Source organism: Rhea americana, unplaced genomic scaffold (genome assembly GCF_003343005.1).
Source record: "Rhea americana isolate MKP2758 unplaced genomic scaffold, rheAme1 scaffold_57, whole genome shotgun sequence".
Lineage (NCBI taxonomy): Eukaryota > Metazoa > Chordata > Aves > Rheiformes > Rheidae > Rhea > Rhea americana.
The window spans coordinates 1,830,944-1,858,284 of NW_028186723.1; the positions used below are offsets into that span (position 1 = coordinate 1,830,944).

A 27,341-nucleotide genomic window follows, 5' to 3' on the forward strand; every position below is an offset into this window, starting at 1 on the left:
ATTCACTTTCTTCCTCTCTCTGCATGGAGTCAGACCTTTCTGTGTGCTCTGCTTTGGTGCAGGAGACAACTCTGCATCAGGTTACAGCCAGGAGCATGTATGGCACACTGAAGCACAGACAAGGGGACATGCCATGGTGCTGATTCGCAGCTGATCCTAGGGTAGCCCTGGACTGCTCCTGCCTCTCACAGATCAAAGCCAGGACCTCTCTGCCACTCTGTGGCCCCAGAGATCTGCTCAATACAGATTGAGGGATCCACAGATGAGCAGGGTCTAACAGAGTAGATCAAAGTTGAAGAGAAGTCATCGTACCAGCCTGCAAACCTCAGGCTGAAGAGGATGAGGAAAGAGTCTAGTTGTGTAAGATRGACCTGAAAGCTGCAGGTCAAATACATGCAGGTTGATTTTTTTTTTTTTTTCCTTGCAGCAAACAACTAACTAGAGAACTTATTGCTGCAAGGCTTTGTGGATGTCCAAAATGCAAGCAGATTCAAAAAGTATTTACYAGTTCATGCAGATAAAAATCACTGATGGCTATGAATTGTATGTTGATAGCAGCTAAAGGAGTGATTTTGGGGGTAAAATTGTGATGGAAGTCAYGTGAGGATATGTAGATACAGTGTGAGAATTTGTATATCCTTAAGCAGCCTACCTGGTCTATGTGGTGAATTAAGGTTTTATTGATGAGTTCAGTATTTTTGTGGGTAAGATCTACTCTTTCTTTTCTTGATTTCAGTGGCTCTTAGATCTGAGCTTATAATTAGTAAAGTATTAAATTAATTTTACCTCTTTTCTTGCAAAAACAATGTGGCTTTCACTAACCACTCATTATTTAACCATATTTCCATTCATTAAATTAGCTTTCTGGCTTCCAGGTGAAACCTGCAAATCCAGCTGCCTTGAAACTCATACAGTACTACTTCTTTCCCCAAATCAATGTTATTCTTCTAATAAGATGTGTATGGAAAACAAATTTCAGAATCATTCCTGTGTTTGAGCTCAGTATTTAGTTTGTGCAAATATTTTGTCACGCAGTCATGCACTTGGCTTCAGGCTGTTATCCTTTTGGCTGGATTTACCTTACTGCGAGCCTTGTGCAAACCAGCTGACCTGCCTCTCAGCAATGGAGCTCCCCTTCAGGTTCAAGGCCTTTCACAGCAAGTTAATCCCATCCTTCTGCRTCCTTTATGGTCCCCCGTTCTATCCACATTCCTCCTAGCTCCAGTCCTGGCCCGCGTGCAAGCTTTCTCCCTTGTCCTTGTTTACATATTCTCTTGGCTTTTTCCTTGTATCCCTGCACTGTCCCACTTCCCCCTCTCCTGTGAGTCCCTCACTGCTTCCTCCTTTAGTTTTCTTTGGCTGCCTTTGCATGACACACTGTTGTCCCAAGGGAAGGATGCTACAAAACTGCAGTAAAGTAACAGCCACAAAACTATATTTGAAGGATTGCCAGCTTTGTTGTTAGCTGTTCTTATTTCTTTTGCAATTCTTCTTCAAAGCTGCAGGCAYCCCCAGGCAAGGCCCATGTGAGAGGGCCAAAATACCATGATGTCTAAGTCTCTGCAGAAGTAAGTGGGAGATCTACTCTACCATCATTTAAAATATGGTCAGGATTTCAGCCTCATGGAATAGCTTTATATTATTATCAGAGAAAAAGTATTTAGAAAGATTGTGAGAAAAATCCTACTGAAATTAGACCAGGTGCCAGTCAGTCCCCAGAAGTTCTGGAACTTGAATAAATGCTGAGTGCTTCATGGCCACTTTGATGTGTGTTTGCAATAAGCTTTAACTTTGCCCATCACTCATCTTGACAACTGCAGTTCAACAAAGTTACCTTGCAATTCAGGTCGCTCAGATGGCATCCGAATGCATCATATTCTCATTTGAAACATTAGTCATGACTTGATCCAATGAAGTTTTTGAAAACAGTGTGACTGCCAGTGTTGAGCTATCTATTCTCTCCGTAAGAGAGAGTCTCTGTAAGTTAATGAACAAGAGGATATTGATCAGAAATCCATTACTTGATTGACAGCTCTTGGCAATGTGAAAACCTTCAGATGAAAGCTCAAGCAGTTTAAAAGATCACCCAAACCTCAAAGCTGATTTGAAGCTTTAAAAGTCAATCCCTGCCTATCAATTATGGGGGGATTTTTTTGTACTACACAGAGGAAAGTTATTCTTTGAAAATTTGCATGCAGGATGTCTAATTTAATTTCATGTAATAGTCACATTTCAGTGACAAATGTCAGATCACTGCTTTTTTAAGCATGTTAAGGTTTTCCAGCACTTACAAAGAATGAACACTCTGATATAGTAATACGTTTAACTCACTACTGTATCAGATTTTGTGCATTAATTATGTGCTCAGATAAAAAAATGTTGTTTTTGCTTTACTAAACCTATGGCTTGTTATGAATAATTAAAAAAATGGAATGGGAATACTTCCTAAATAAGAGATGTGGAAGCCAAATAGTTAYTTAGTCTTGAAGCAGTGATAAATAGGAAGAAACATTTGAGTTTGATGTCATATATGCAAGTCAGGGCTTTCTGGTTTTTGGTTTTTTTTATTGCTTCATGCTGCTGGGGAGGACACTGAGTACCTGGAAGATGGGAACTATCACCYGCATAGCTTGTAATCACTCTTTCCTTTTCATAAACCAAAAGGAGGGCAGCAATGGATACAATAGGGACTGGTGAYTTCTCTGATTTGCTGCAATTTTATGTCAGCTTGGGCAGGGTTTCCCAATTAGGCTCAGCTTTGCTGAGTCCCAGTATTCACTTTGGGGTCAGGGTACCCAGAAATGTTTGTTGATGTTTTCTGAGCCCTCTTCAAGTAAGCCCTTAATGCTGCATCCTGGTCATAGAGCTTTGCCTACAGGTAACGGTGGGATGCTGTGGGGCTGGAGTGTGGGGTTCAGTCCCATCCAGGCCACAGATGTGGACCGCTCTTGGTGCTCTCCGAGAGGAAGGCCATCTCCACTCAGCTGCAGCAGCTGGCAGAGCCCTGCATACCTAGCTCAGGTGTGCACTAGCCTTTCCCCAAACCTGCCTGTCTGGGGGTCRTGTGCTCCTTCAGCACAAAGTGGGGTTAGTGCTCTTCCTCCTCAAAGAACTGTTGCAAAATGGAATCAGCACCAAAGCCCTCTGCCTGCAGGCATTACCAGGCAACCAGCTTTTACCTCAGAGATGCCCCTAAAATAGTTTGCGGTGGGTCAGCAAGTAATTTAATTGGTGTCACTAAWACAAGGCTAGTGCATTGCTAAGAAATGATGCTAACATAACAATTAAAATGAAATGTCACTGTCATTTCTTAACACTACGCTTAYGCTGGCTGGTTGAAAAATCACGGAAGATACAGCTACACGAGCTCAGTGTTTGTGYTCATTCAGAGCACTTACTCTTCCCCTGTCAGCTCAACAGAGTCCCCGCTAGCCTCTGTACAGCGTGCTGGGCATGTTTGCAGTGTGCCTTTGGCAGCTCTAAGTCCCCCATTCATCCTTCATAACTTTTAACAGGTATAGACTTTATTTAAAAAAAAAAAAAAAAAACACTACCCGGTCTCTCGGAACAGTTCTTTAAAGCATCTGTGAAATAAAAGCTAACGTTCCCCACTAAGATTTTGAAAATAAACAGGGGAAACAAAATCAAACTCCTTCAACGTAGTCCCCCRAACTCAAGTCAGCTTGCAAAATCTTCCTTCACACAAAGTGAGCTTGTGGGCTGCATTTCAGGCAAAACCCTCTTTTTGTTTTCTTTTCTTAACTACATCACATTAAATTTAATTTTGTTCACTATAGACAATGTCCTTATCTTCCAGTGAGATCCTTCTGTTCCTCAGCAAGGCACACACTTCTGCAGCACTTGCACACTGTCGAGACTCAGCTCCTGTGGAAATAATGAGCTGAGGAAAAGGAGTCTTGACTTGACATAGCAATAAATGAGGTGAAACTTTCCTTTTTTTTTTTTTTTTTTTTTGAGAGAAAGGAGAGTTGGCATGTAGAAAAAGAAAGAAGAAAAAAAAGACCGTTCTATTTTAATATGAAATATAAAACACTCATTGTACCAAAGTGGAATTTCTTTTTTTCAGAAGCAAAGAAAGAATAAAGATAAAGGCTGCAAGCGAATGAATGAGGAGAGAAAACTAAGATAATGTAGTCGATAATCAGTTCAAGGCAGAGCATTATCCATAGGGCCATCGGTCCGGCCCTAGGGGAGAGCTTTTTAAAACGTCTCTGTACGTAGTTTAGTTTGCTCATTACCATAGCGTGTCTTTGAAACACCCGTGCAGCTTCAACTGGCAGCAGACATACCTGTGGAARGAGCAGCCAGCCCACTTCAATCAGCCTCCCCCCAAGCATCCGCCGGCAACGCTGCCGGTCCGCCGGCGCTCGGCTCCCGGGGGGACGCTGCCGGCGCAGCGGGGCCGCTCCCGGGAGCGCGGCCGAGGAGCCGCTGAGCAGGCTGCAAAGCTGGTGGGAGGCTGCAGACTGTGCTGAAGTAAGGGCTCTCTTTTCATCGCGTGTCCGTGCAGTGCCCGGCACAGCGGGGGCCTAGCTCCTAGGAAAGGGGTTCGTGGACTCAGAGCCATGTTGGGATGTAGATGCCTAACTGTTTAGGGCCCTCACTCCCCAGGGATCGCTACCAAAATGAAGTTCTGTGTCCSAAGAAGTGGTAGGCAGCTACATACCTTTGACGATCTTGCCTTGCGCTGCAACGGCGATGATCCTGGTAATCAAAGCAGTGAGACAAAGAAAACCTGTTATTCTTGTAGGAATCTAAATCTCCTTTTCTTATCACAACCTGTGCTGGTAACAAGCATTAGGGTCTTCTCCTGGTTCTCACACTTAGTGCCGAGCTTGTGTGCTCTGTGGCACGCAACAGTGAGGAGTATCCACGTCCACAGGACTCTCAGCCACCGAAAGGTAAAAAGCCACATCCTCTCCGGGGCATCCTGGCTCCCATCAAGGAACCCAGCTGAGCAGAGCAGCAATGATCCCAGTGCACTCCAGTGCCCCTTGGCTGAGATGACCGGTTTGCAGAGGCTGCCTTGCTTTGTACRGGGCAAACTCTTGCTAGATGAGCTGTGAACTGCAGGCTTCATGGTACCAGCAAGGAAGAGCTAAGTTATGCCTTGTTTACCCAAGGTGATGCAAGTTCTAGACCCACTGTTGCCATGAAGTTCCAAATGAGCTCAAGGAGAAAAAGGCTGACCCTTCCAAAGAATTAATTTTTAATACCTTCTCTCTTTTTAACAGCATTTTAATTCTTCTGTACTTCCAACCTCTTCTCACTTCTCCCTGCAGACCAGACTGATGACTATGTGTACTATGATGAGTACACTCAGTTAGAAGAGGAACCCCTCCTCCAAAGCCAATACACCGACGATCCTGACTGGTTTGAGGAAATGTATGGCCACAGTAGTGCTAGAAAAGGTATTAGTAACTGTGCACTTCTCAGGGGTGGGCAGGGAGGCAAGGAAGGGGTAAAATCCCGACACTGCATTTTCAGTGTGAATGTGGCAGGCCTCGTCTGCCAGCAAGCTCTCGAAATGCCTGCATCAAAGGGATGAGTTAGGAGGATTGTTTGCAGTGTTCTCCTTTGTATTTCTTTTGTAAGGAGTCTGTGTTTTATCTTTGGGTTTCACAGGATGGATTCTGATCATGCAGAACATTTCTGATTGCTACTACAAAAAACACAGGCTTATTTGTCTATAGATACTGTAAGATGTAATTGCTGTTTTCATGGGTATATGTTCTTTTTATACTGGGAACCCAAATGTAGAGCAGGTTTCTCTCTCTCTCAGTTGCAGGGTTCTTTTCTTTTCTTTTTGTATTTTGTCATACAGGCAGGAAGCAGGAAAGGATCCTCAAAATTGCTCTGGGAACACAAAATAAGAGAGAGGAAGTTGGTCATAACATCTCCTAGGGTTATCCTCTTGCATAAAGAAAACAAAGGTGGTATGTAGCTGGCTTTGCTTGCCCCCAACACCAGTTGCTCCTGGCAGCTTTGAGTAGAGTGGAGAGGTTTAGCATAGGAATAGCATCTAAGTGACTCTCAGTAGGTGCCAACTCCACTGGAGCCAGCTGGGAGTATTTTAGAGTATAATGATAGGTGGCTTTTCCAGGGCAGTTTTTTTAGTAAGTCAAATCCAGATACCTCCACACTAAGTATATGAAGACAGATGCTTGAAGCAGCTCTGGTTCTTAATGCATCTATTTCTGCAACTGTTAGAGAGGCAGATCTTCCCCAGAGAGAAGGAATGGGTTTACCCAGTTAAGACTCAGTCACAGCTTTGGGAAGGGAGCTGGGGAGGGAACTTCAGATCTGAAAACATGAGCTGGAACAGCTTGCACTAAGCTCCRTAGCTGCTCCTTTTGCACAACACTCTGATGGCACCTGTTAGTCAAAAAACATGAGAAGAGAAAACAAATGAGAGAGATGGAGAAGCTGAAAGTAAAACTAAAAAACCTGCTGTCATTACCTTAGCAGACCCCTGCTCCTCCAATCCCTGCAAGAACAATGGCCAGTGTGAAAAAAAAGGAAGCAATTTCCGATGCAACTGCCCCATGCCGTATACGGGACCTACGTGTGAGAGAGGTAGCTGCTCTTTTTCCTAACTTATATTCCTTATTATCTTCATAACTAATGTTACTATTTTAGCTCTATCAATGGAAACAAACACAACGCTTTAGAAAACCATTTTTTATGACAGCCCAGTGTAGCCATATTAATGGATCTTGCAGCCAGCTTATAGTCTAGACCAGAGTCTTTTTAAAACAGTATCCAGTAAAATATACTGTAGGTGTTCAGAAAGCACATCTCTATTCTCAGTCTTCCCTGGTGTAGGCAGTGGTGAGTTTCCTATTGGTCTTGCAGCCCTTTTGCTGTAGATATTGGGAAAAAGAAGCAAAATCCCGTATCTACACTGCTACATAGTCTAGTGAGAGGGCCAAATGAGAACTCCCTTGGCAAGCCAGGAGGAAGCATGTCTTTCCCTGACCCTGCAGGGCACAGCCCTCATGCACATACAAATGCTGATAAAGTATCTTGTTTTTCTGTTTTATCTGGCCTCATCATAGTGAGAGACATGTGTCTGGAGAAGAGGTGCATCAGAGGAGATTGCCTTATTACATTAACCCCACCTTATTTCCAGTGCAGCTGTAGCCATCCATACAAATTACCAGACTGTCACCGAGGTGAGCATAACCCCAGCAGAAAGGGTTCCTGTTTAGCTGGGCACTGTGTGAATTGTGGTGGGGACTGTATTGCATTATGGTTGAGAGGTCACCATACAGCCATTCGGTGGAGGGAGAGCATGTGTGACAGCAGAGGGTTTGTTTAGAGAGTCATCTCTGCCCTAGTTGTTAAGCCTCAGTCTGCTACAGCTTCCTGCCCTGAGGATCAGCATCCTAGCCCAAACATTTATGTTTGATTTACGACGTGGTGGTTCAGTCACTAGTGAAACCTCTGGTGATAAGCATTTTACAGAGTTCCTAAGAATCATAGAATCAGTAAGGTTGGAAGGGACCTCTGGAGGTCATCTAGTCCAACCTCCCTGCTCAGCAGGGTCACATAGAGCATGTTAGACAGGGTTAAAGCTTACAGCCTAAATGGGAGTTTTCGCTAATTTCCATCAGATGTGTGAGTGGTTGCGTAGCTTTAAGCAAAGTAACAAACCTATTCTGTGTTTTCCATGTTGACAGCATCTTCACCGTGCAGGCCAAATCCATGTAAAAATGGAGGCATCTGTATACGGCACAGAATCAGATCAAAATTCACCTGCAAGTGTCCCGAACTGTTTAGAGGGAGAATCTGTGAAATTGGTATGTCACTACTCCAGAGGAAAAGGCTGGGGGCTAAACCTCTAGTTAGCCAAAGGTTGGCTTCTCCATGCAGTCAGATTGATTGACACCCTCACTGCACACAGAACCTAACTGTGCRCCTGCGGCACTGGCTTCCTCAGGGAGAGTTTCGGAGGCTGACTTCTGCAGCCAGCATTGGCAAAGGGGTTCAAAATAGATCCTGTATTGATGTTTTCTGACTTGTGCTCCACCTAGCTCCCACTAGAAAAGAATGAATGAGCACACATTTCCAGAGGTCCTATGTGACCCATGAGTAGGAATGTCGGGGTTTCCTTAAACACCAGAAAGCCAATGTAGTTAAGAATCATTCTGAGTTGTTTCTGACTGCCCAGGGTCAAGGGGACAACTGCTCGTACGTGAATGGGTGACAGGCCATGGGATTACCTTGGCGCGTGTGGAGTGTCTTATGCCTCTGCAGTACCACACCACAGGCACCACATCCCACACACACTTCCAAGGAGCAGAACTTGTTTCATTCTCTTTTAAAAGTTTATTGCACTTCAGACAAACTCCATGTCAGATGAGTGCACCTCATTGCAGATGATCTTTCCTCCATCTGCCTATATGTAAGGTCCACAACCCATAACCTTCCTATTGGCACATCTATTCCCTTGTTATGATAGCAGTTCTGAACCGAGTTCTGGCTAATCTTGCTAATACCATTTCTTGGACAGGCCACTGGGGAAGTTATCCTAGTTTTAAAAGACACCACTTAGCCATTAGGTCTTTACAATAGAAAGAAGCTTCAGGCATTTGAAGTCAGTCTTTTCTTCAGGCTGGACTGGAACATGATTCACATGTCTGTCCTACCAAACATAAAGGATATCATTATGTGAACTGTTGGGTCCTATAACTCTTCTGCTCCTCCATGAATTGAACAGTAGAGCAAGAAGGGAAAGGAAGAGGAACTGCTTCAGGGAAGGAACAACAGAAGAGACATTTTCRTATCAGATTTTTCTTCTTACAGGACCAGATGACTGCTATGAAGAGGATTCCTCCAAGTATAGAGGAAGAATGAACCAAGCAGTGAATGGGAAGACATGCCTGCACTGGAATTCCCATGTTCTCTTGGACTATCCTATTAACTCATTTATGAAGGATGCTGACTCTTATGGCATTGGTGAACATAACTTCTGCAGGTAATATTTTGAAAAAGCAACTGTAGAGGTCTCTAATGAGGAAAGCAGTGAGTACAAACTGCTCCCATGGATATGACAATAGGGAAGTCCTTAGGTGGTATTAAGGTCTCACATCTTCTGATACCCTCGTTTGTTTTAGACAGGAAAGTATTATAGCAGCATTTCCTAAGTGACTGTACTGATTTGAGACTTCCAGAGGCTGCCCATATTTCCCTGAATTCCCTAGTTTTTCTCAAGGTTAAGATGAATGTGGGGACAATGACAGAGACCCTCTCTTCCTCCCTCCCCCATCACAGGCATTGTCTTTCTCAAAATTTATGAAAGAATATCTCTGAAAGCTTTGGTCTCGTGTTGGAGCATGAGGCTACTCTGCTAAACATCTTCAGATCTGTAAGCCAGTTTCACGGAGATTTTTCCGAGTCTGGTTAGCTGATGCTGTCAACTGTTTTCTTCAGGAATCCTGATGGTGATGAAAAACCATGGTGCTACATCAAAAAAAATAACAAGGTGGAATGGGACTTCTGTGACATTTCACCCTGCTCAGGAACAGGTAGAGTGGAAAGTTATAAATAAACTGCTTGGCAGTGTGGAGGTGCTCCAGACTGGCAAGCGCCTTGAGCTGGAGACACCGGACACATTACAAGTCACCGCCACAAAATTGTGGCACCTTTATTATCTGGTTTTAAATAGCATTTCTGTAAGTTCTGCCCTGGCATAGATGATTCCTAGAGTACTTGGAATATTCAAGTTTAAAGCAGTCAAATTCAGCTTCAAGTTTCCAGCTATTCTAACGTCCCTTTAGATGTACTGCGCCATAAACATCCAGCAGGGAAACTGTTGAAGTTGCTCACTGTGTGCACCCCATACAACAAGGCAAAATCATGCCCACAGTATAGTAAACCAATGTTAGAGGTGAAACTTGCAGGACTTACCCCGAGGCTTTGGGATTTACCACCAGTGAGAAGCTAAATACCAAAAGCATATTGGGAAGCTACAAGAAGTAGGAGTGAGTCAGCTCACATACTTTATACTGAATTGTTTCTGGCCAGCGACAGATCTGTCCAAGCCTAGATCTTTCAAGAGTCTTTAAAGACGTTTTTGTTTCTATATCTGGGTCTGCTTATTGTAAGGTTATTGGCTTAGTCTAGGTCAGCAGATGGAAGAGGGATAATACACTTTTGGAGGATTCCCAACAGATCTTCCACGTGAAGACCCTTTTCTATATTCATTCAGATATCAAAGAATTCAACAGTATTTCCATTTGGACTATTTTACCTAGGCAATAGGGTGCTAACACAATAATTATTAGAGACAGAGTTTATGTCTAAAACATGGTATAGGTTTTGCCAGATGGATAGAATCTTTTCTTTTTTATTAACTCTACTTTCTCATTTCCCAAAATATCCCTCCTTATCCTCCCCATCATACCCCCAGTTCCCCAGAAACAAATGCCTTCTTCTACAGGTGCCAGCCATGGACACAGAATTGCAATGCAGCCAATTGTCCCAGAGACTGGGAGTCGCTCCCTGTAACTTAACTCTCCTGGTCACAGTTTCCCAGTCTAATACAATCTTCGCATTACACATCTTCTGTCTCTCCCAATGTAGCTGAAGAGATCCCARGGACAAGAGAGAGCCTAAGCGTCCCACCTGAGTCAGATGATATATTCAAAACATGTGGACAACCAGAAAATCAAAGGCCACTCAAGAGGATCTATGGTGGAGCCAAGACTAAAGCTGGCAAACATCCGTGGATGGTATCTTTGCAGGAAAAGACTTCAACGAGGAGCAGGCATTTATGTGGTGGAGTGCTAATTAAACCTTGCTGGGTTCTTACTGCTGGACATTGCATTGAGTAGGTGCAAATCCTATGTCTAGGTAGCTAAACAAAAAAAAAAAAAGAGAGAGCATCTGTTAAAGATGCCTTGAAATTTACAGTTCAAATCATTGCTGGGAGTCAAATTAAAAGGAAAACATAGATGTGAAAAAAAATGAATATACACATGAAGTATATATATGAAACTGTACGTATATTTAAGTTGTACGTACTAGAACAACAAATTAAACTTACTTTCCTAATCACCTAAAGTGWGCTAAAAGAATAAAACAGCTTTATATTAGAGGGAAAGAAGAGTAATGTAATAACATTTTGCAAGGTATGGAAGAAGGCCTATAGGTATGACGAGACAAGTGCAAGTGATTATAATCCCACTTCTCCATGAGTTACACGGTCACAGCCACAGTAATAGACTGTGTGTACAATTCTGCTCTGCTCTAAATGCAAAGAAAAGCACGTTCATGCAGTTTCAAACTCAGTACCTATCATGATTGCAACAAGTTAAGAGCACATATATAGGCCAACATCACAGTTTTCCTGACTGAGCTCYCTTATAACAACCTCTTGAAATCTTCTGCCCATGCTCTACAGCAACAGGAAGCAGATATCTTGACTTCCACATGCTAAAACAGTAGGTTATCACCACCCTGCTAGGCAATGTCTGCATGTAATTTGCTTTACTCTTTCTGCAGAGATTCAGCAGAATATCTCCAAGTGGCCCTTGGAAAGCAAGACCTCAAGAAGAGAGAGCCTCAAGAGCAAATATTTGATGTGGAGAAGATCATTGTACATCACAAATACAAAGACAAAGATGGTGTCCAATACAACGATATTGGTAAATCCCTTCTATTGAATATTCATGTAGCTCATGAATATTCAATGAACTGACCTCAGTTGTTTGAAGTACTTCTCTCCAGCTGAAGTCAGTGTAAGATTTCCATCTGAAAATATATTCCGGAAATAATTAGGCCAAATTGTGGCTTATATCCCTTGGATCTTTGGTGATGGGAATCATGATGGCCAGGCAGAAGTCATGGTGTGGGAAGAGCAAAAARTAGAGACAGGGCCCAACAGGTAGTGCAAATAACATATCAGATATTTGTAGCCTTCACAGGGTTGTGTTACAGAATGATAAGGACTAAAATTAATTATAAATATTTTTGTTGTTTATSTTGTATCCAGCATTGCTTAAATTGAAGCCAGTTGATGGCCACTGTGCTGTGGAAACAAAGTATGTGAAAACAGCATGTTTGCCTAACTTCCTCTTTCCTGTTGGGACTGACTGCTTCATTTCAGGATGGGGTGCCACAGAGAAAGGTATTTGCGGGCTAGCTTGTTTTCAGTTAGTGCTTCTTTGGCAAGGTGGCCTGGCACATTCAGTGACTATTACAAGATCCTAATGTGGGTCTAGGTACTCAGTGAAACCAAGACTTGGAATTCAAAATTTAAGASAGCTAAACCCTCCTAGGAAAATTAATCATTAGCTGGCATCTCCAACTCTTAGACCAACCAAACATGCCAGAAAGTTCTGGAAAAGAAAATCCATCGCATTTTTTTGTTTGCCATCTGACACACCATGTCTTGGTTTCATTTAGAGCCAGCAACAGAAAGAAGAAAATATCAGGAGAGCGAGGTTGTTGTGATAGCTTCTGTATTTCAAGATAAGACCAAGAAAGACTGGAACTTTCACACGGTTTTCCAGCCCATTGGGTTGGAAAAAGCTTTTTAGAAGCAGCATCTGGATCTTCAGATGCACAGGAAAAAAAAGAAATCCAAAGCTTTTCAAGTTTAACCAGCACTRTCCAAAACCTTTCTTGCCCACAGTAAATCCTGATGGGAGAAATTACTATGCTTAAAAAAAGATAATGGCAATTTTCTGAAAAATGCATTTTCTCATGTTCTGATTGATGTGTTGCTGTAAAGCAGCAGAAGGAAAATGTGTCACAGAGGCTGCAGCAGGTGTCCTACTGCTTTGTGACGGATACAGCCAGATATGATACTTAGGACCAAACTCTCCCTTCTGATGTAACTCTCATTGAAGTCCATAAGAGACAAGCGTATTCATTTGATCAGAATGCACCAACAGAATTTAATGGACACTTTTTTTAAAATTCCAAATAAAAAGTCTCTTAAAAAGGGTATASGGATTTTTTTTTCCCCAACAAGAATATGAAGTACTCTGTTCATGTTCAAACTAGATGGCTTCTTTTAGCAGAGCTATTATTAGCATTTCAGGAAATCACCGCAGAAATTGAATATTTCCTGAAACTCAAGTACAACCAAACTTATAAAGCACCTTTAATTATCTGCAGATGTAGTGGGATGAAAATCTGGCTACTGCCTCTAGATGTCAAGTTATGTCTTTAGATTCACTATAATTACTCATTGCCTTTAAATATTGTATAATTTTCAGTTTTCATCTGTTTCATTAGTTTGCACATTAAAATAGCTAGTTGTAGAAGTCTGAGAAGTGCTGAGCAGTTCTAAGCCCCCTCCCAGGACCAAGGGGAGCTGCAGACCAGCACCTTTGAGAAGCAGAATGCCACTGACACGTGGAGCTTATCTGAGCCATATTCTGGATGCTTGATTTTGATTTTGTTCAGGCAACAACCTCAGTGTCGTAAGTGAAGCGTCTAGGCTCAAACCATATTATTTCAGATAGACTAGCCCATGCATTCCCTCATCACCACTCCCAACTCCCCTTTCTCATCCAAATGGCAAATAAGCTCATATTTCAAATAAAGACAGCATATAACAAGATTGGGAGGAAGGTGCCTCAATTATTTGCTGCACATCCTGTAGATGATGAATCCCACCAGCTGTTGGATGCCAATGTCAAGTTGATTTCACAGAAAAAGTGCAATGCACCAAGAGCATATGATCACATACTGGATGAAAGCATGTTCTGCGCAGGAAATCTTCAGAGGTCTGGAGTTGACTCTTGTCAGGTCTGTTGCTTTTTCTGTATTTGAACACTAATTTCTCATGTAAATAGTCAGGCTGTGCAAAGTAATAGCTTTGGAAGGGTACTGTATATGGATCTGTTTCTCCCATTAGTATATTTCAACAGCCCTCATCTTTCTTTCTTCAATACAGCTTGAGATTTATATCCCTAGAGCTAATGTCATCCCTGTCAGCCACAGGCAGATCTATGAAAGCTAGAGACCTGCCTCGAAAAGTTTGGTTTCTGAGGCAGTTTGTCATAATAACTTGAAAAATTTAGCTCCCCCCCTCCCCGTATATGCTGTTACAGCCTCTGCTATCAGCAAAAATTCCAACTTGAGCTTCACTATCAGAGCTAATACTTATAGGGGAAGACAGGATTGATAGTTCTTTTCATTACACTAGTGTAAATGTGAAGTGAGTTCATATTTATGCTGTTGTAAGACCGGGTAGGAACCTGAGCAATGCTTCCTGAGGTGAAAACTAACACTGCAAACATACTAAGCAATAGAAACCATCAACAAAACTGAAAAATGAAACAAGTCAGCTCAGAATAAAAAGTTTTGTTTTTGTTATTTTGGGGAGGTGCAGGTGGGTATCAAGTATTTTCCTTTATGCCTAGGATCACCTCTTTATCTTGTTGAACTCAGGCCCTGAATGCCTGGTACCTCATGCCTGGGAAGTTTCATGTGACCTTGTCAGATATATGTCACCTAACAAACTTAAAGTCTAGTTTCATTTGACCTATTTCCATAAAAATTGCAAGCATACTCAGGAACTGAGCAGCACCTGTTGGTACATGTTAGAAAAAACAAAAAAAATCAGTCTTTTAATGAGGGATGAGAATTCTTACACTGGTAAATGTTTTGCTTCACATTTTGCACTTGTATTGCTTTTTCTCATCAGGGAGATTCTGGAGGCCCTCTAACTTGCATAGAAAATGGTTCCTACTATGTGTACGGCCTTGTGAGCTGGGGTGAGCAGTGCGGGTTAGAAAACAAGCCAGGGGTCTATACGCAGGTGACAACATTTCTCAATTGGATTAAATCCAAAATTCGGTCGGAGTCAAGGTCACTTCATTAAAAGACAGCATTTGGAACAGCAAATGGTAAGCTTGAGAAATTTACTTATTTTTTAGTCTTTTCCTCAACCTCCTCTTCCTCAATCAAAAACTTTACTGATGCTCTGATGCTTCCCATGACCTTGATGAGGTATCCAAGATCACCACCTTGGAAAAGGCATTAGAGTGGTTAACAGGATGTTGATTACAGTCTTTCTGCTTGGAGGTGTACAAAGTAAGCCATCTTTTTGTAAGCAAAACAGATCAGAAACTAAATCAACTCCAGTTCTTCTCCAAATGAGTCACAGCAACACTCAGGTTCCAGTATTGCTTTTCAAGCCTTTGTCCCTGAAAATTCTGCAAGCTCAGCTGCTATCACTCTTTCCCTCTTCCTGTCATGCCCCCTGCCGAGGTGTTTTTACTACAGTTACTGGAATCAGACACATCAAAGCTATTGGTGCGTGCTCCCAAAGTCAGTGGCATTTTTAAAATATATAAAATACATCATGTGCCTGCGTTTGCCAGACTAGGGCCACTGGAATAATCTGAGAAGGCAGGATCAGGCAGGAGAATTATTTTTAAAAGCCCTTCTGTAGGGCTAACAACCCTAAATTCCATCAGTGATGCATTCCAAATTAAAAAGGAAGGAAAAAAAATCACTAGCAGAAATATTCCCTTTCTATCTGATGATAGGATTAGTCATTATGCTCTAGATCCACAATGATATACATGTGCTCAACTGCACTTCATACCAATGAGACCTAGGGGCTTTTAAACTCCTTTGAAGAGTTGGATCTAAAGGTCTTGGATAATTCTTGGGTTTTTAGAAGGTCTGCAGGTAGAATTTTGTATTTTTGCCCAATGATTCTGCAGCCCTAAAGGGAAATTTGGAAAATGGGATTAGTATTAAATCAGGACATAAAAACAGACATGCTTGCATGTGAGGAGTCAATTCATTAAAATAGTGGCATCTCTTTCATCCGAGTTCTAGGGCTTACAGTCTTTTCTTAGTAGCCACCTAATCTATCAATAGTTAATCCTAGTACAATAATTTCTAACAAACTAATTCTGATTTTTGTGCATCAGCAAATTTGAAAAAGATTGAAGAGCTAATTGTGATCTGAATACACACTGTAAATTGAAAACCACCTCTCTGCTGTTCATTAAAAGGTGTGACCTTGCTTAGTCAATGATAACTTTGCTTCCACTGGCCCTTGTCTTGTTCATCTTTTAAGCCATCTATATCATTCTTTTGTATACTCTTTAGTCAATGGTACCAATAATCCAGGAACATAAAAGTCTCCAAACACGACAAGTGTAGAATCAGGTTCATTTGATTTATTTAGTACAAATGATTTTATATTCTACCAATCAATCAGATTCATTCATCTGCAGTACAAACCTGAGCCTGCCAGTCATCTAGTATTAATTTCATTTACAGCTTTAAATAAATTCTAGACTCTGTAATACATACTGTGATAAATAACAAAATATCCACACAAAAATACAAAGATCAATTTTAGYTGCAATGTTTAGGTTGATTTTTAAAATAAAACATTCATAGATGCCACATATTGTGCTTCCTAGAAAACTGGAAAAGCTACAGGATTTGCAGGACAAGCTGAAAAAAAAATCTAATTGTCTTGTTTCATGTTTCTGCTTACTTCTTATACAGCTGCATCTTCCTCCTCTTCACTTGCAGAATTTCTGAAGCATCAGGGTTGACTGTGACTTGCTGACATCCTTCTGTCTCTGACAGGTCCTGTAAGATCAAACCCAACTAAATTGTGACAAAAGTCAGTGGACARAAGAAGGTTTTAACTGTTTTATTATTCTGTAGAAATATTTACAAATTAAAAATTAACTGGTAAACAAATGGGAAAAAATCTGAATTACTGCTCTGCATTTCTGCTCTGCTCGGAACAAATCTCTACCATGAAAACATGCACATAATTTTGACATGCAAATAACATGATCCCTTCATGTAAGTTAGATACTACAAGTATCCAAGGACAGAATGTGCTCAAGTCCTAATTTCTAGAGCAAACCAGCAAACTSCTCATTTCCACATGGGTAATGCATGTGTAGATTTCCCTGGAACTCTCAGATCTTAACCACATGTAGGGCTTAAGATGATATTGCCTGCAGTCTCTACTGTCTGTGGTAGTAAATCATAGTTATAATCCATTTCCTGAATAACTTTTCAGATGGCGGAGTAAACCAGGGATATGTCCTGTTTCTCTTGGGCTGGCTTATTGTTTGGCTTGTTCCCAGAGTTAAAACTTAACTGAAACAAGTACTTAAAGTGCAGAGCTTCTCTTTTATTGTAACTTTTATTTTAACTTAATGCTTCCTAACAGTAGGGGCTACAAGGTCCCCAAACGGACTTTTGCTCTCTTGTACTGGGACATTGCAGACTAGGACCCACACCTATGGAGATGAGGAAGAAAGAAAACCTGGAAAATTCCAGCTTGTAATTTCTTGAAGTTTGTGAGAGACAGGGGTGGAGGAGGCTGGGGAGTTGTCTAGAGAGTTCGTTTCATCCTTCCACCTCTGCTCTCTGTAGAGATACCAGGATGTCTAGAGGTATGAAGACATCCATGAGCTAAGAGCAATACATTCCAAAATATTACTAAATCCTATTCTGTGGCATCATCAGCTGTGATAGTGGTGAACACCCTAGAGGAGCTCCTTCAAATTAAGGTTTAGACACAGCCACAGAATTCAGTGAGGGAAGTATATATATGTTCTGTTGAAACAATGGGGAGAAATATAGGCTCCAGAGAGCATTCAAAAGCTTTAAAGGGAATGTGTGCCTGCCTGCCTTCTGGTGAGCAGCTGGGATTTGTGAGAAGAATGGTTTCCTCTACTTACACCTCCAGGTTCATACTGAGCAGAAGCACCTTGCAACTCCATTTCCCGAGCGTATGCTAGCTCAGCAGCTCTTCTTGCCATTTCAACTTTGTAAGAACCTGGTGGTGTCCAGCCAATACCTTTGATCAAGTTCAAGTCAGACTTGTATTTGACCTGAGAGAATGAAACATATGCCAGCATGTATTATTTCATCTGGCTCTCAAACAGCATGCTCCRAATCTTCAAGAGAGTGCATATCAAGAGCAACGGGATCAATAATAAACAAATTGTTCGTTCTCACCAAACAGACTTTAGTTCTTTTAAGAACAATTTTGTTGCTTGGTAAAGTTTGCAAAACACATTGCCACAGAACAGCTCCCAGCACTTGAACAGACAGTTCTGCTCAGTTATACTTACATCACTCTGCAGCTTGTAGGCTTGCTTTGCATGCTTCACATTTAGCTGCTCAGGATCACAAGTGTATTGGTGAAGAGGCTGCCTGTAGTTAACATTGCTGGCAAGCTGCTGGCTTCTCTTAGCATGGAGGAATCCTGGCTGGTTAAGATGACTCTTGAACTGCACCTTGCTTGGGGCATACCCACTCCTGTATTGGTTGTCACTCTGGAGTTTCCCCACTCTGAGGACATGTCTGATTTTGGGATCATCATTTGCACTGCGGAATCCAATCTGCTGACCTTTGTCTCTTAGGAAAGCCTCCCTGTATTTGTACTGCAGGAAGTACAGAGGAAAGTATCGTTTTCAAATTCCTTTCGAATTCCATTATGCAATAACGTACCCTCCCCTAGCTATCATCAGTGCTTCCTGTAGTGCATGAAGACCAAGGGTTTGGCTGATAGCAAACTATATCACTTAAGYTAACATGACACTCTAGAAAAAGGATCTCTGTGGTAATTGTTAAAGGAGTGGAAAGATTAGAGATCCCCAGATACTGATCTCTTGAAAGCAGCCAGAGTTCGTTTTACTCTTGTACTGTCTAGTGTACACAAGAAATGGCTCAAGCAATGAAGCGCTTCCATCTTCAGCATTCCTGCCAACTGCAATCATCTCATGTGTTCAAAGGTGACACACTCTAATCAAGCTCATGCTTTGACTATTCATAGCTTAGTCTACTTATGAATATCATAATATACCTTTTTCCCAGTAACAGAGCTTTGAAATGAAACACACCAATCTGATTTTGGGTATTATTAATGGCAGTCTATAGTTGGAAGTCTTTGCACTTACCAGCATTTGGTTTAACCAGGTCACCAATTTTTCCAAATCAGACTACAGGGCCCACTTATGCCAGAATTTACCCATTTTAACAGGGTGGGGGTGTCATGGGAACAGGGTTGGGAAGTGCTTGAAATAAAAAGCTTTCTTACATCACTAGCAATCTCTCTTGAAGCCTTTGCTGTCTGGAATGGGATGGCATCAATCCTAAAATCATAGCCACACGCCCTTGTCTGTTCCCAAGATGTTTTATACGCTTTCTGTTTGAAAAGAAAAGAACAAAATAGTCATTTCCCCCTGCAGTTTCTTAAATGTAGCCTCATGACTGCAATAATAAATGTTTCATCCTACTGGGTTTATTTGTATCAAGAGTCATCAGTACCATCTCCAAGGTTTTGATCCACTTCTATAACACTTCAACGTCTTTTCTGTTCTCCATAATGATAAAATGTCTCATCTGAAAAGTGCCACCAGGGTTTCTTTTTGTACTTGAATGTGGTTGGTTTTTATTTGATTTAATTTCTATTAGAAACTGCGATGCATGTCACATCAATATTGCATTGATATTGCCCTTATTCTCTCTTTTGATGCATCTACTTGTAGTGTCTTGGGTTTCATGGCATCATAATTTCAATACCAGCTATTTCAAGCTTTTCTAGTGTTCTCTATCTCAATCCCCAGCCACATGTGGCTTCATTAACTCATCTGGAATAACAGCTGCTTCTAACATATTCATGTGTCTTTGTGACTTTGAGGCTATGAAATACATTCACATCCCGAATAGAAATTGCTCTAGATTTGATTTTTCTTCCTTTAGTAGTATTCTTACAATAACTTCTAATTTGCTGTTCCCACCACACAGCCACTGTATCTTAGCTGACACTTCTAGTTCTCCCTTTCAGGCTTTATTCATTTGCTTTCTTAAGACGCTGGTTCACCCCTTCTGGGGTTTGTGACCATATGAAAACCTGCACAAAATCAACTTCGTATTTCAAAAGGTGTTCTTGCTTTCACTGATGAATGTAGTGCTAGGTGGTGTTTAATTTGAATGCAAACTAAGATGTCAAAAGTCCAGCAGGAACTGGTAGAACAGTCCACTCAAACTGTGTAAGTATTTTAAGCCCTGCTAACAGGTCTAGAGCTGATCCTGTATTCATGTGCAATCATCCCTTTTCCCTTTTTATTTTTCACCCCTGTGGCTTCAAAGAATGTAAATCTTAGCTATTTCCTTTAGCTATAGAGCACTTCCTACACAAACCAGGAACTCAAAGATCTTTTCAAACTAAGGTCACTCTGACTCTACAGTTAAAGAAGACAGGGAACAAAAAGGAGGGACAGACAACATGCCTCTGTCTGGAGTAGTGTGGAAACAGAACCCTTTAAAAAGATCCCACTTACTGATGTCATTGTATCTATGTCAATGATGACAGCTGTGTCTAAGGAATCAGTTTAAAGTAAATTGTTGCAACCTCAGGAAGTTAGACTGCATAGTAAAGGAAAGAGAAGTATTATTTTCTCCTCCCCCACCAAAATGGAAGTTCATGGATTTATATTTGTAATTAACTATAGCTAGACTGAAAGACTGAAATGCTTAATAGCTTCCTGTCATAGCAAGCAGAGCTGATTCTCCAAAGGGAGAACAAAAACAATAAACTTTTTTCCTAATCCCGCCAGCTCAGGCCTTGCTATGTGTTGGCTGTCCACAACCTCCATTTTTTCAGTCAGGCTCAGCAAAAGACTTAGTGTCTACACATACAGGAAAGCTTTTTCATTCCCCAGCAAATTTGCTTTCCTTAAACGAGCATTATCAGCCCTGAAGTAAAAGGCTTTGTTACTTACGTCGCTGATTTGAAGTGCATTCTGGCGGGCTCGGATAAAATCTGGGTGATCAGGGGGCAGGGTGTACCTGTGCCTGGCTTCAGAGTCTCCAGCCTTGTACAACCTCTGGGAAGTCAAAAGTCATTGAATACAACTGATACTGGAAACAAGGCTGAGGTCAAATGATTAAAGCGTAACAGAAGTTAATATCATTTACAATAAAATCAAACCTACGTCACTGCACTGGAGGTAGCTATTTCTAGCATGAATCAAATCTGGAGAGTCAACCACAGTAGTGAACTTCAAACTTTCTGGCTTCTGACGGTACTTTGCCTGCATGGGGTGTGGGGGAGGACAACAACAACAACAAAATCCAAGAGGTTTATGTTAGACAGAGATAAATCAGGATTACAAACATGTGATAAATAGAGTTAAACATAAAAATCACCTTCTTGAAGCTGCAGTGTAAAAAAAAAAAAAAAAAAAACTATTCTGCTTTAGTCTGAGTTGCTCTTTCAGCTAGGGAGTAGGGATGCCACTATATCACTAATGGTGCCCAGGCACCAGACTTATTTTGTCTGTCGAAGTATGGCTTTACATTGAAAATTCATATGCAAATTCACTATGCTTAGGACAACTCAAAACTCGTCATTAACACAGAGTACTGAACAGACTAATGATCCCTTCAATGTGATTGTCAATGCTGTGTCTTTCTATATCACTTCCATAATCACCTGCTTAGAATTTCATAATAGAATTTGCTGCATTTATTTATTGCTACGTATTTTGTTTACACTCCTGTGTTTCATTCAGGATGGAAAATATTCAGCAGGTGTCACGCAGTGGACTTGCATTTCCCATACTGCTTCTTGGTAACTTACACCTTGTATAAACAGGCTTCTGCATCAAAAGGAAATGATAAGCTACATTCGTAAGTGTCATGTAACGAGGCGCCTTGATGGTAAACAATTCCTACAGATGTGCTATCCCATGAAAGATTTATCAGTTACCTCGCTGATGAGCTCTCCAGCCTTCTTTACACTTTCTATCTGCGGAGATCTCAGAGCTGTCCAACCAACTCCTTTCATGAAGTTCAGGTCTGATTTGTAGCGATGCTGTTAAAAATGAAAATCGCTAGTTACCAGTTTTGCATCCATAGCTATTAAGGTTTTTAAAAAGACTTCCTGATTCATATTAACATTTCAAGGTTTTTCATTTGCCATGCATATATCACATTGTAAAGCCAAACTGTTTGCATTTGTTCATTCCACCAGGAATTAAATAATGTATCATATGCAAGTTACAAGAGGAGGCCCCACAAGTGAATTAGTATGACTCAAAGCAGTAAGTAATAGCCTGTTTGTACTGGGTGTAAAAGAACCCCTTTTGAAATAATTTTCTGAGGTGAATTCAAGTCAGGATAATTATTTTATCTGGTGCATGCTTCCTCATTAATCCCATTTCTAAGAGGAAATCCTTACTCTGTTCTACCCACATAAAAGGCTTGCTCTACCTCCTGATTCAGTAAGGAAAAAAACAAGATAGACCCAATAAAAAGTGAAAGACAGTAAAGCACCCCTTCCTCCATCAATTCTGACTTTTTCTTCAGAGTGACAGTGGATCACTGTGTGACTTTAACTTCATCACTCAGCATTTCAGAGTCTCAAACTCTCTATACGCGAGATGGAGATAATAAACAGCTGGCTCAAAGCGGTGCTCTTACTAGACAGTGATGAGATCAGACAAAACCATCTTGATCATTTCTCTTGATTCCTAACCTGCCCCTAAAAGTAGCAGACCATGCCCTGAGCTCCTTATTCATTTCCTACTCTGTCCCTTGTAGGCAAGCTCTGAAGTACACCCTGATAAGCTCAAAGGACCTGGAAAAGTTACTTTCCTGTAATGTAAGCCACCATCACAGATCAGTAAAGGCTAAAAAATCCTGCATATCTAGATCTAAGCAACTTACACACCATCTGTTACCCGTTACAGTAGAAAATAGGAATGGGAGTTGGAATGACAAAGAACTGCATCTAGCAACAGTTTCTATTCCATCCCAGGAGTATTCCAAAATGTTCCTAAACCTATCTGGTATCTCCATACCCTAAGACAACTTGCATACTAACAGCACTTTGTCTTCTACCAGCAGCGTACTGTGAGATTAGTCATTAGGCAAAAGGAGCCATCTGGAGAGCTCTACTGAACAATACCCTGGGAAACAAAAGATTTAATGAAACAAGTAGCGCTGGTCTGCAAGGCAGGGTGACAGGACTAACAAATGTGGAGGAAGGAATGCATAGATTTCTGTGACTTCACAGAGAAGGTACATAAGAAATTGCTGGACAGCCTGAGAAGGAAGATTAGAAAGCTTTCCTCAGGGAACGGCCTTACATGCGTGTACATTTTTTATTATACACACATATATTTGTGTATGTACATGTGTGTGCATGGGTGCAGACAAATAATATGTATATATACATATAAAATGGACTGCTATGAAATATTTTTGAGGACTTGATAACTAAAATTCCAGTGGTGAAAGAGCAACTAAAATGCAGTTGACAAACTCTGTCCTTCCCACTGAATACACTCTCTAGGGTCTGTTGACTTTGAAACTGGAACTGAGATTCCCTTACTAATTCCTAAGCCCCACAGAACTTGCTCCCTTATTTTTGTTGTCATACATTTGGATACCTTAATTTCCTGGGCTAACACTTTTTTCTTTCCATTTGACAAAGAAAAAAGACAATAGACATCATAATAATAAAATTCAACACAGGTTCTTCAGCTGGATCATTTGCTTTCATTTGAAGTCATAAATCACAGTACGTTATTTTAAAGTGCCTTTTCTGGCAATGAAGAGTGCATTCAGGATACCAGATAGCATGTACATTGAGCAAGAAAGAAGGATCTAGACTCTCCATTGCTTTGATTGCCTCTGGCTTTCACAGATGGCATATCTATTCATATCTTCTCATCAAATATCCCATCACTTTGTCTCTTGATAAAATCTTGATAAAATCAATAAATGATCAGTTCCCTGAAGACATATTAAAAAAACCGGCACAACTTTGAGAGCAACCTTTTCCACTTCCTTGCTGAATCATTCAGTTTATTTTCTTATGCTACAAAACACAGCCAAACAGAGCTTCCTGCTACAGAATGACTAATGAAAGATCACACTGGACCCTAAATTGTCAAAATACAAGTACCTGCATACAGGCAGCTTTATACACACACACAATATCTGCATTCATGTGGAAGCAGACAGGGGCAATGGCTTGTCTCCCTGAACAAATGTACATGTGAACATGGAAACATGCAAAGTTAACATGGATGTTACCACACTGATTCCATCATTTCTGCAATCAAAATTTGTCTGAACTTACATTTGCATGAGTAATTTATGCTAATACATCCAGGGGACTGGTTGGTTGATATCACCAGCTCTGTTTGTAAAATGGCCTTCTAACATGATATCCCAAATTAACCTCTGAACATTTAACCTCCTGCCCAAACACTTCTGCATGTAAAGCAGTCGTCATCAAAACACTGGCTGGCTGTGACCCAACCAACTGGGCAATGATTTTGTATATTCTCCAGCAATAGAATAAGTAATATTGACCACATTGATTTTCCATCAGGCACATAACATGAGAACCTCTGCCTGACTCACGTTCCGTATGCATGGAGCAATCTGATATCCTGCTGTTATGCATACCTCAGTTTACAAGTGCTCTTCCTAAAAACATTGTCCAATGTCAATATACAATTTGTCCCAGTTGTGTAAGATTTTATTATTACTAACTATTTATAACTATTATTACTAAACTCAATTTGCAGTTAATAGAAAGAAAATCTTTACCTCACTCTGCAGCATATGAGCTCTTTTGGCCCATTTCATCTTCATGTCTTCTGGGATTGCTGTAAACTCATGGAGTCTCTTTCTATAATCCTGATCACTCACTAAGGCTTGGGCTTTCTTAGCGTGGACAAGATTCACCATGTCCATGGGCAGATGGTACTGAGACCACACTCCTTGGGATCCTTTCTTATACTCCTGTTCACTCTGTAATTTAGCAGCATGCAAGCAATGCAGCAACCTGGTATCATCCAGAACACTTCTGGCACCAACGTGCTTTCCTCTCTCCATCACAAAGTTGTATTTATATTGGTACTAAAAGCAAAAAAAAGATAAAAGTGACAAAGGGCCAAATTACTCTAGCTAATTAACTTACGATTAAATCATTGAAATACCTATGCTGAGTGCAAAAAACAGCCAGGCTACAGAGCACTAGAAAGTAACTGAATCCCTCATTGCTCTCAAGTTTAGATGCCACAGTAGTTGCAACATTTAAGTTGAGCACAACTCAATACATGCTCTGAATATGGCCAAAGTACAGATCATGTTTAACCTCAGATTATGCATTTTTATTTTATGTCCCATAGAATTATATTTCTATTACTAGGAATAAGAACATAAAAGAAACAAACAAAAAAAAGATGAAAAACCTATACAAGAGAAACATCATGCACTCTGTAGCCTTCAGATTTGTAAATGCCACCCAGCTATTTGAAAGAGTAAATTCAGCTATCCTGGATCAATAACTATGTTGAAAAGCCTAAGATGGTGGTCTGAGCACAAGAATAAGCACCAGCAACCTCTCATTCTCATCTTAGCTGGGACTATGACTCTGTCTGTGATCTTGCATTTATCCTCTCTGTGAAATGGTGATGATGATGATGATTATTTATACAGCATCAACAGGCTGTTTGGAACTTTAAAGAGAAAGCCTGGGCCTTGAAGAGTTCATAATGTAGTAGAAATGGGATAATAACACTTATCTACCACACAAGAGAGTTGTGAGGATTAAATTACACTAGCTAATGTTTATAAAAGTGCTGCAAAGATGAAGGACCAAATTCAGATCTGTTGTAAGAGGATGTAATTCTATTAGGGACTTGTACCCTTTAAAGGAGATCTGAAGCTATAACCAAAATCATTCTGCAAAATATATTTAAGTATACATAGTATATTACAACTAGATATAGTTGCTTCATAAAACAAATACACATTAAATATATTCATATTTTATCAATTAGAGAAAAATATGCAACTAAAGGCTACACAAAATAAGAGGGTTTTTTAAAACTTAATTTTAGTACAATTGTAGGTGTTTCTTATAATTTATTTCTCAAATTTCTTGCAAGGAAGAGATGAAATTACACTTTCTGAAAAAAGGATACTACTATGTCTGAGTATTTTGCAAACAATAATCCAAGTGAGAAAATGTTTTTAAGGGTAAGAAAATTTGTTTTTCTTCCTTCAGAAATTAAGAGGACACATTTACAGGAGCATCTACTAATTTTCACATCCTAACCAGACAGTCAGCTCTTGATTTGCAGAGATTCAAAGAACACTCAGCTTCTTGTGACCTCATTTCAACTCAGGGGCACTAAGCACTTCCAGAAGTCAGCTCAAAGCTGGTAGACAGAATTAGTGGGCACTTTAGAATATGAGTAGCTGAAAGCCTGGAGAGCTGGGAGAATCTCTTTGATTTGGCTGTCTGTAAATACTTTAATTCACTAGCTATTTCCCACTGGAAGATGTTTAACCAAGCTTGGTTCTTGGTTAGCAGTGAATTTTTTTGTTTTAAATTCACACAAAGAATCTCATTCATAAGTAATATATCCTGTCTCACACTTGTCTCACTTGGTTATGGAGTTGCTTTAATTTGCTGAAATCTGCTTTAGACATTGTTTTACATGGAGTTAACAGAAATTAGGCAAGATGGAAGGTTGAATCATTCAACTCACATCACTAGCAATTTCTCTGGAGGCCTTGGCAGTCTGGAAAGGCAGTGCTTCCGTTGTCAGCTTGTAGCCTTGAGCACGCAGATTATGCCAAGATTCCCTGTATTTTGCCTAAAGTAGGAAAGGCACATGTAGATTGCTGGTTTACTTTTAAATGTTCAAAGGAACAAACAAAGTGAGCCTCTTTCATTTGTTATTCCGACTTAGAGTTTCATTCCTCATACTCAAAGGATTTTTTTTTAATTATCTTTATGAAATGCTACAAACTCAGACAACATACGTGTCTCATTCCTTATGTAGATTTAATTTACTCACAACTGCATACATGTTAATGTAGATAGATACTGTTATAATCAAACCAGGTAAAGCATAAATACAACAGATCTAATAATTCCTCGACTTATCCATCATTCCTTGCCACTGTGCAGTTCATCCTCCAGTCCAAACAAATATAACAAATATAGCAAACTCTTACATCACTGAGGTTAGCTGCATTTATTCTTGCCCTTGCAAACTCAGGCAGACCCAGTGTTGGTGTATAGCGATGCTGACTGTCCTCTCCTGCTGCTTTATACAGGCGCTAGAAGAGATCAAAGACGACAATTGCAATTCATTTTTCTAATGTTTCAAAAATATAACAAAAGTACTTCAGTTGCTTCTGATTATGACAGCCATTATCAGCGAGCACAAAAAGAGCTAAGAATATATCAACACAACTGCAACTGCCTTTTCTTTTATTTTTTTCCCCACTCTGGTATTAAAAAGCTTCTAAATTAATTGTTC

At 40.6% G+C, this 27,341-nt stretch overlaps 2 protein-coding genes across 3 annotated transcripts in view; one reads left to right on the forward strand and one right to left on the reverse strand.

The window, feature by feature from the left end:
- HABP2 (hyaluronan binding protein 2) overlaps positions 1 to 27,341 on the forward strand; it is a 180,739-nt gene that overhangs the window by 145,629 nt on the left and 7,769 nt on the right. The window contains exons 4-14 of the mRNA XM_085319090.1: positions 5,304 to 5,432; positions 6,490 to 6,597; positions 7,080 to 7,196; positions 7,704 to 7,823; positions 8,830 to 9,001; positions 9,457 to 9,551; positions 10,609 to 10,855; positions 11,530 to 11,672; positions 12,020 to 12,154; positions 13,640 to 13,785; positions 14,687 to 14,888. Of these exons, the coding sequence (XP_085175216.1) occupies positions 5,304 to 5,432; positions 6,490 to 6,597; positions 7,080 to 7,196; positions 7,704 to 7,823; positions 8,830 to 9,001; positions 9,457 to 9,551; positions 10,609 to 10,855; positions 11,530 to 11,672; positions 12,020 to 12,154; positions 13,640 to 13,785; positions 14,687 to 14,863 (1,589 nt within the window). The 3' untranslated portion in view covers positions 14,864 to 14,888. The remainder of the gene's footprint in view (positions 1 to 5,303; positions 5,433 to 6,489; positions 6,598 to 7,079; positions 7,197 to 7,703; positions 7,824 to 8,829; positions 9,002 to 9,456; positions 9,552 to 10,608; positions 10,856 to 11,529; positions 11,673 to 12,019; positions 12,155 to 13,639; positions 13,786 to 14,686; positions 14,889 to 27,341) is intronic.
- NRAP (nebulin related anchoring protein) overlaps positions 16,159 to 27,341 on the reverse strand; it is a 53,899-nt gene continuing 42,716 nt past the window's right edge. For both annotated transcript variants that reach the window (XM_085319041.1, XM_085319040.1), the window contains 10 exons: positions 27,034 to 27,138; positions 26,562 to 26,669; positions 24,610 to 24,921; positions 21,755 to 21,859; positions 20,979 to 21,077; positions 20,766 to 20,870; positions 19,079 to 19,186; positions 18,111 to 18,422; positions 17,715 to 17,867; positions 16,159 to 16,602 (listed from right to left, as the gene is read on the reverse strand). In XM_085319041.1, coding sequence (XP_085175167.1) covers positions 16,501 to 16,602; positions 17,715 to 17,867; positions 18,111 to 18,422; positions 19,079 to 19,186; positions 20,766 to 20,870; positions 20,979 to 21,077; positions 21,755 to 21,859; positions 24,610 to 24,921; positions 26,562 to 26,669; positions 27,034 to 27,138 — 1,509 coding nt within the window. In that variant the 3' untranslated portion in view covers positions 16,159 to 16,500. The remainder of the gene's footprint in view (positions 16,603 to 17,714; positions 17,868 to 18,110; positions 18,423 to 19,078; positions 19,187 to 20,765; positions 20,871 to 20,978; positions 21,078 to 21,754; positions 21,860 to 24,609; positions 24,922 to 26,561; positions 26,670 to 27,033; positions 27,139 to 27,341) is intronic.